The sequence below is a fragment of the Oratosquilla oratoria genome, chromosome 7 (genome assembly GCF_046742065.1).
Source record: "Oratosquilla oratoria isolate Oo_2021 chromosome 7, ASM4674206v1, whole genome shotgun sequence".
Lineage (NCBI taxonomy): Eukaryota > Metazoa > Arthropoda > Malacostraca > Stomatopoda > Squillidae > Oratosquilla > Oratosquilla oratoria.
In genome coordinates this window covers 4163417-4172500 of record NC_134783.1, presented here as the reverse complement: position 1 = coordinate 4172500, position 9084 = coordinate 4163417, and the positions used below count along the sequence as shown (strand labels likewise).

Below are 9084 nucleotides of genomic sequence, written 5' to 3'. Positions count from 1 at the left end.
CAATTTGTACTGAAGATGCCTAAAGTTAGGCGAAAGCTCTACTAGTAAAATTAAGAAGTTAGTATTGTCTTTACATTCATTCCAAATGAAGTTTGGACACATAATAAGACAACTCAACGATATTCAACGTTCAAATATTAGAAAAGTTGAACATGTCAGCAAGAAACTTGTGAATGCAGAAGCTGCTGCAAAGTTTAATCATATCTGCCTGAAAGAGGACCTGCTACCCTACTACTGTAATATATATATATATATATATATATATATATACATATATATATATTTATATATATGTATATATTTTATATATTTATATATATTTATATATATGTATATATTTTATATATTTATATATATATTTATATATATGTATATATATATATTTATATATATACATATATACATACATACAAATACATACATACATACATACATACATATGTATATACATATATATATATATATATATATATATATATATATGCTACTGTTGAATGCTAAAGCACAAGTGGCATCAATGATTTTTAGAGAACATTTCTCTAACTTTCTAAGTATCATTCTCTCTTCATGGTTCAAACTCTGGAGGAAAGTACGAAAGTCGTCAGATTGGTTTTCCATTTTATACCGACAGCTGTTTCAACCATTTCACATGGTCGTCTTCAGGGTAAAACTGATTACAAAAGTGAAAAACATTAGAATATAAAGGCCCGTGGGCCGTACAAACAACAGAAAAGAAATAGAAATGGTGGAAAATGATTGGTGGGAATATGCGGGTGGGCGGGGCCAGGAGGGGGGCGGGGGCTAGTCCAACGATGGGCTTATGTCGCGTCTTGTCGGGTTGTCACTTCCGGTGAGCAAATGTCTAGATGCACCCTCTCGCCGGGACCTACGGGGAGCTAATGTCACGTCTTGTCGTCTTGGAACTTCCAGTGGGCAAATGTCACGGTGTGCGAGTCTGTTTTATTTATTGGAAGGGAGGACATGATCCGATGACTTCTGGACGTTTAATGTAGGCTGCTGTAAAGTAATGCTAACTGTCTCGTCAATTATTAAGCGTCCGTAATTAGAGTCTGCGTGAATAATTTCGGTGTCCCTGATGAGGTCTTCCAAACGCGGCTTCTTGTCATGTGTGTCAATGTAATGCTGGTGAATAGCTCCGTTATTTCGGTGTGCTAGCAGTCGCCTTCTTAAGGTGGTCATCGTGTGTCCGACGTAGCTCATGTCGAGGGGCTTGCATGCCTCTTCAGAGCATTTAAATTTGTAGACTACGCCGGTTTTCGATTCCTTGTGTCCTGCAGGGGTGGAGTTATTTTTCATTATTAAGGAGGCTACCAGATTGGGACGGCTGGAGACTCTCAGCAAAACTCTCTCGTAGGGTTCTTTTGGTACAACTCCATCGTTGATAATCCTTCGGAGAGTGTCTACTTCCTGTCTGTAGGCCGTTCCATAGTCTATTTTGTGATAAAGTGTAATATGTTTCTTTTTATCGTCAGTGGTCTGGGTTAGTGTGTGGAATTCTTCCATATTCCTCCTTATGACATCCTCAATGAGATCACAAGAGAAACCATTATTAGTTAGCATCTGCCTTACACGCTCCAGTTCGGTATGGACGGCCTTCCACGTATTGCAGTGGGAAAATGCTCTTCTCACGTATGCCCCAACAACAGACCTCTTGTATGAGTCTGGGCATTCTCCCCTTGCATTCAGGCAGCGTCCCACGTTGGTGGCTTTCGTGTAGACAGATGTCGCGTAATGGTTCGAATTCCTCTCAACAAGGACGTCAAGGAAGGGAAGGGTCTTATTATTACTACTTTCAATAGTAAAATTGAGGACTGAATTGGCTTGAAGGGCGTTAGCTAGCTTCTCAGCATCATCATTTTCTTTGGTGGTAATGAAAATATCATCAATATACCTAGCGTAGATCTTCGGCTTCCGGTGATTATTGAAGGTCCTTGATTCGACTGCAGCCCCTCCCAATCCCTGAAGTTTTATTAAAAGAGATGCTATCTGCTTGTACTATGGAGGCCCCTTTCCTTTCTCATAGAGGGGAGCTCTTCCGCCAGGTTGATGGTATTGCTATGGGATCGCCTCTTGGTGTTCTTTTCGCCAATATGTACATGGCTGCAGTCGAATCAAGGACCTTCAATAATCACCGGAAGCCGAAGATCTACGCTAGGTATATTCCCACCAATCATTTTCCACCATTTCTATTTCTTTTCTGTTGTTTGTACGGCCCACGGGCCTTTATATTCTAATGTTTTTCACTTTTGTAATCAGTTTTACCCTGAAGACGACCATGTGAAATGGTTGAAACAGCTGTCGGTATAAAATGGAAAACCAATCTGACGACTTTCGTACTTTCCTCCAGAGTTTGAACCATGAAGAGAGAATGATACTTAGAAAGTTAGAGAAATGTTCTCTAAAAATCATTGATGCCACTTGTGCTTTAGCATTCAACAGTAATTGTTTAAGAGAAAGACTTTGCCCAAAAGGTATATATATATGTATATATATTTATATATATACATATGTGTGTGTGTGTGTGTGTGTGTGTGTGTGTGTGTGTGTGTGTGTGTGTGTGTGTGTGTGTGTGTGTGCGTGTGTGTGTGTGTGTGTGTGTGTGTGTTTACCTAGTTGTATTTTACGGAACGAGAGCTATGCTCATCGTGACCAGTTTTCGTATCTCTACGCATCCAGTTTATTCCTAAAATCGTGTATAGGTTTGGCATTCACTGTTTCTCTGTTCAGTTTGTTTCATACATCAATCACTCCATGTGGGAAGCTGTTCTTTTTCAGGTCTCTTCTGTGAGTGTCCTTCTTTAGTTTCTTTTCATGTCCTCTTGTTTCTCCTATGTCCCACTTTAATAAGTCATCTCTATCAAGGATTTTCATTCCTTTCATAATTCTGTGAATGGTCAATAAATCACCTCTTTCTCTTCTCTGTTCCAGTGTTGACAGATGTAGTTTCTCCAATCTTTGTTTATGTGTCAGATTTGCCAATGTAGGTGCCATTTTTGTCGCTGCTCTTTGGATTCAGTAGGATTTGTCGACTAATTGTTATCTCTTCTTAGGATACGCAGGGAATAAAATGGAGTTCCGAATTGACGCTGACTGCAGGTCATTCTAAAAAGAATGTTTTATTGTAACAAATTTGTACAAGACTACAAATATACATAAATGCCAACCAATGATAAGAAATATACATAAGTACCAATCAATATGTTGAGTCGTAACTCTCACATCATAAATTTGACATCAAGTACATAATCATCACAAAATTTCACATAGAAATGACATTACATACTAAAGCAATATCAACTCACCGACTCGTGCGTCTTCCATGGTCCCTGCGTCCGTTGACTTATTTGACATTACAATGGTGAAAGATGACTTTGCGACAGTATACGTAACTTGTCCCTCCCTCTAACAGTGTATAACGCACATATTGGGCGACTCTTTTGACCAATGCCAGTTAGAGAGAAGACGACCTTGCCATTGTTGCCCACACACACCATCTATCCTTTTCTCCCCCACACTCATCAAAGTCGATGCCAGTGACTGGGGGAAATGGTACAACTGATCGTACCGTGACCTTTTGACGGACGTACGATACACAAATTATTTTTTCCACTCCTGATTTTTATACAATAAAGGCAGTAATACAATTTTACGTCTATGGACGTAACACTCCCCCACCTTTAATCTTACAATAAAAAAAAATCTCATATAATCATATCTATGACAGACAACACAAAACATTTACATAGAACCTTCAAGAAATACTAGTTTTATAATGGGTCGGGTGAGCTCACTGAATTGAGTTTTCAAACGGGCACTACGGACCAATCCGTCCCTGCTCACCCGCATTTCCTGGACTCTCCCCAGCGGCCAAGAACCACGGGGCGAGTTTTCATTCATAATAAGCACTAAATGCCCGACTGAAAGATTCGGGCTTTCAGAATTCCATTTCTGCCTTCTTTGCAATTCACTAGGTATTCACTAACCCACATTTTTCAATTTTTTTTAGCTAGATATTGCACGTGACGCCAATGTTTGCGGTAAGGATCGGCATCGTGAAAAGCTCCCCAAGATAGTGGGGAGTTTCCTTGGAGGAGTAACAGATGATTGGGAGTCAGCGGACTCTCATCACTTGCATCATCACTGCATTTGGTAAGGGGCCGACTGTTAACTATACTTTCCGCTTCGCAGAAGAGGGTTTGCAAAACATCATCAATCATCCTGGGGCTTTTGATGATTAAAGCGGAAAGCACTTTGCGTACAGACCTTATCATGCGTTCCCAAACGCCTCCGTGATGTGACGCAGAAGACGGATTGAACGACCACTCAACGTCACGTCGACGTGTTTCCCTTATGATCAATGATCGGTCAAGATCTCGTACACTGCGTGCTAATTCAGCCCTCGCTCCTACTAGATTAGTACCATTGTCGGACCACACTTTATTAGGGTAACCTCGTCTCGCTGTGAATCGTACGAAACCATTTATGAATGCGTCAGTTTGTAAGCTATCAAGCTTCTCAATGTGAATACCTCTCGTAGTAAAACACGTGTACAGACACCCGTAACGTTTCATTTCTGATCTCCCGACTTTAACATGGAAGGGTCCAAACAGGTCTACTCCTACGTACCTAAAGGCAGGCCCCCCTGGTTCACACCTCTCAGGAGGGAGGTCAGACATTCTTTGGTTCATGGGGGCCCCGTATAATCTCTTACAAACTATGCAATCCATTTTGACGCGTTTCACCAGTTTTCTGCCCCGTATGATCCAGAATTTCTTACGCACCTGACTGAATGTCCATTCTACTCCTACATGAGAGGAATCATGGTAATCTCGTACAATTAATGTAGACAACCTGTGGTTATGAGGGAGGATCACAGGATTTATAGCTTGCCCATTCAATACTGCATGCTTGAGTCTACCACAAACTACTAACAGACCATCTATAAGAATAGGATACAGTTTATATATTGAACTGGATTTTAGCACAGTTTTCCCTGCTTCAATGTTTTTGGTTTCATGAAAATAAGCACGCCCTTGAACATGTTTGAGAATTAGATTTTCCGCGTGCTTTAGTTCATGGATCTCAAGTGGTGAACTCTGCGGAATCTTCGTCTTCTTAAGGAATTGAATTAGCCTTAACCACCAGCCAACGGCTTTCTTTAATTTATAAAATCTTGAATAGTGCTCAATCAGCGTATCGATCGGGTGTTGGGTGACGCCCGACTGACACGTCTGTACGATACACGTGGGATATACGTCACGCCTCACCTCCGGGCCTTCATCTTGAAGGTATCCTACAAGATCATCTTGTGCTGGCCATGCACACTTGTAATTCGACAAGAAGGGAGAACCATTAAACCAAGAAACTGGCAAATTGTCTACATAGCATCCCCGAGATAGTGCGTCTGCAGGATTCTCTTCACCAACATGATGCCAACATGAAACCTGTCTAATGACTGTGACACGATTTGCTACGAAGGTTTTGGACCTTCTTGTCTCGTTCTGTATATATGCCAGAGCTATAGTACTGTCAGACCAGAAATTAGATTTGAGCTAGGGGATATCCAACTCTCTTCTAACAACAACATCTAATTTGGCTGCTTCAACGGCAGCCGAAATTTCCAATCTTGGTATAGTAATTCTTTTGATGGGAGCTACTCTGGCTTTACTGGCTAGTAGAGCTACATGTACTTTCCCATCTTGATTGATTGTCCTGATATAAGTGCAAGCACCAAAGGCAACCTCACTTGCATCACAAAAAAGGATGTAATTCTGAAGTACAACCATTTAATTCTAATGGCAAAACACATCTAGGGAAGCGAAGTCTCGAGATTTCATATATAATGAAGTTATCCATTTCAACCATTTCTGACACAAAGATATAGGAATACTTTCGTCCCAAGATATCTTAAGCCTAGCTGTCTCCTGGAACAAGATCTTGGCTGGAATAATGATTGGCAAAATTAAACCTAAAGGATCGTAAGTCAAAGCAAGTTGACTCAACATAACCCGTCTAGTCACATTCTGCGTTTGAACATCCTTGCTAACGAAAAAGAAACAGTCGTCCCACTTTGATGTCAGTTCCTTTGCTTCCTTAGCCCTGTCTTGCTCAATGATGCTCTCTAGCAATTTGACGTCATTAATCATGAATTTGGTTAAGTTAAAACCCCCGTGTCTGAGGACACTTCTTGTTCCTTCAATTACCTTAATTGTCTCTTCAGGTGACGCTACGGACTTCAACATATCGTCAACGTAAAATGACCGGAATAACGTGTCTTTTATTTCCTCACAAGGTTGCATGTCTTCTACAGTCTTCCGCAAAGCATAGGTGCTACTACTAGCGCACCATATTCCGCCAAAGGGATGCGAAGTAATTCTTAACTCTCTTATCTCATCACTAACATACCATAGAAACCTTAAAGCGTCTATATCGCTAATGGGAATTTTGACTTGGTGATACATGGCCTCAATGTCGGCCGTGATGGCGTAATGATGTTGGCGAAACCTGAGTAACACGTGAATCAACTTACTGTTCAGATCTGGGCCCTGTAGGCACTGACTGTTCAGACTGACTCCGTTCTTTTGAGCAGCACAGTCGAATACGACTCTCACCTTACCTGGTTTGGTTTCGCTCGTAACAGCATGATGCGGGAGGTACCACACTTTACCATCATCTCTCTTTAAATCAACCTCGGGAACATATGCATACCCCTTCTTCAACAAATCTGAAATATTCTCAGAGTATACATTCAATATTCCGGATTTCACCAACCTTTGGTCCAAATTTCTTAATCGTCTGTCGGCGACGTCACGATTATTGGGCAAGTTTGGCTCACCTCGCCAAGGTATTGGCAGTACATAATGCCCATCTTCGCATCGTGTTTCTTTATCCCAAAGGTTGATAACCTTCTGGTCGTTCTGAGATGGTGCCCTATCTTCACATCCATTTTCCATCATCCACAAGCGTTCAACATCTGCTTCAATCGAGCTCGCAAAGCACGAGCCGACATTATGAGACTTACGTGCACTAATTGGGCCATTTACAGACCATCCAAAGTAGGTCCGCGTAGTATAAGGTTGGTGCTTATTCCCGCCTGAGCCCCCTCTGACCTCCAGTGGTATGCCCTTTAAGTAGGGGAATTTATCAAACAAAATTTTGACAGGTGGTTGCCTAACAGGCACTCTTGGGACGACCATGACCTTTGTAATACTGGCCTCTCGTCTACCATCCGGTGACATAAGGCTAAGGGATACTACTTTTGATTGAGTTTCCCTGGTCTCCCGTAAAGTACTCATGGTGTACTCCTTAAGGTCTCTTTTCAGACCCAACTCGTGGGCCACCCTTTCCGTGACGAAAGTAGTGTCTGATCCACTATCTAACAACGCCGTGACCTTAAGTTTATTATCCACGACAACTGGTAAAATGGGTAGATAGATCTTCGATCGAGCATCATTGACATAACCATTCATGACCACACTTGATCCTTGACACTCCGAATTTTCAACTACGCCCCCAATACTCTGAGAGTCCTTTGCCGGGACGTGGATGAATTTCGTATGCTTTAAACCACATCCAGAAACTGAACAAATGGATTGTTTGAAGCATTTGCTAGCCCCGTGCCCACCTAGTAAGCAATTGAAACACAGCTTGTGTCTTTTTACGACTTCCAACCGACATTCAGGCTTCATGCCTTTAAATTCCTCACAGTAGAACAGCCTGTGTCCTTCCCCGCACACCACACATGTGCTACCAGCACGTCCTGACTTGACGGGGTATTTAGGCTCAGATGCTGCTACATTACAACTTGTGACCTTCACATTTTGACCCTTACCTGTGGATTGCAACCCATAAACCGGATCACATGCCTCATCTGCCATGACATTAATAAACTCAGCAAATTTACTGAGAGATGGGTATGTGTCCGTTTCTCGTTTGTGACTTAAAGCCTTCTGCTTCCATTTGTTACAAACGAACCCCTGGCACCTCTGTAAAATATCTAGGACATACTCTTGAGTGTTAAACCTTTCATGCAATTCTAATTTTCCAAAAGTAGCCACTGCCATTGTTAAGTCATCCCCCAATTGCCTCAACTCTTGAGGCTTAGACACTATCTTACCATTTCTCAAATCATTAACAATTTGTTGAGATACAAGGTGAGAATTACCGAACCTGCGTTTCAATATAGCGCGCGCTTGCGCGTAACCGGCGCTATTTCCCACCATCGCGCAATTTTTTATGGCAGCTTTCGCCGGCCCCTTGGTGTATTGTAATAAACGGGTCAATTTGATCTGAGGGTCACTCACTCTACTGTCTACGAGTTCGTCGAATATCGTAATGAACAATTGATACTCAAGAGGGTTCCCTTCAAACACGTCCAATTCAACTTTGGGTATATTTAAGATCCCAACTATTTCGGTCGGTGAGATTTCCGAACGTTCACCTTTACTGTCTACGCGGGGCTTTGCACACGGAATTTCACTTTGAGTCCTTACCTTAATGAACGCTCGAGCGTTCTTTATTACCTGGATGTACTATTCTTCCGTTTGCTTGTACCATGCTTCACTGGAATCTAATTAATTTTCATCGTTGCCCAGGAACTTTTGGTAATTGTCGTGTGCCGATTCGAATTCATCGTAAGATGTACGGACACGGTCCAGTCTGTCCGTAATGCTGGGTACGTCTTCTTTAGCGATTAACCGGCACAAAGTTCCCAGGTGACGTGTGACCGCTGCTTTCCTCTGTCGTCTCACCACTTTGGCCTGCTCCATGACGGTGACTCGAGTCGAATGACTGTAGGATTTGTCGACTAATTGTTGTCTCTTCTTAGGATACACAGGGAATAAAATGGAGTTCCGAATTGACGCTGACTGCAGGTCATTCTAAAAAGAATGTTTTTATTGTAACAAATTTGTACAAGACTACAAATATACATAAATGCCAACCAATAATAAGAAATATACATAAATACCAATCAATATGTTGAGTCGTAACTCTCACATCATAAATTTGACACCAAGTACATAATCATCACAAAATTTCACATAGAAATGACATTACATACTA

The 9084-nt window shown here is 41.6% G+C and overlaps 2 protein-coding genes across 2 annotated transcripts in view; both read right to left on the bottom strand.

The window, feature by feature from the left end:
* LOC143026966 (uncharacterized) overlaps positions 1-5807 on the bottom strand; it is a 15987-nt gene extending 10180 nt beyond the window's left edge. The window contains exons 1-3 of the mRNA XM_076187762.1: positions 5590-5807; positions 4151-5547; positions 3513-3633 (exon numbers count right to left, since the gene is read on the bottom strand). Coding sequence (XP_076043877.1) covers positions 3513-3633; positions 4151-5547; positions 5590-5807 — 1736 coding nt within the window. The remainder of the gene's footprint in view (positions 1-3512; positions 3634-4150; positions 5548-5589) is intronic.
* A 6-nt stretch (positions 5808-5813) lies between these two features.
* Positions 5814-8243, bottom strand: LOC143026965 (uncharacterized). The gene has a single exon (XM_076187761.1). It carries the CDS (start codon positions 8241-8243, stop codon positions 5814-5816), a length of 2430 nt encoding a protein of 809 aa, XP_076043876.1.
* Between the last annotated feature and the right edge of the window lie 841 nt (positions 8244-9084).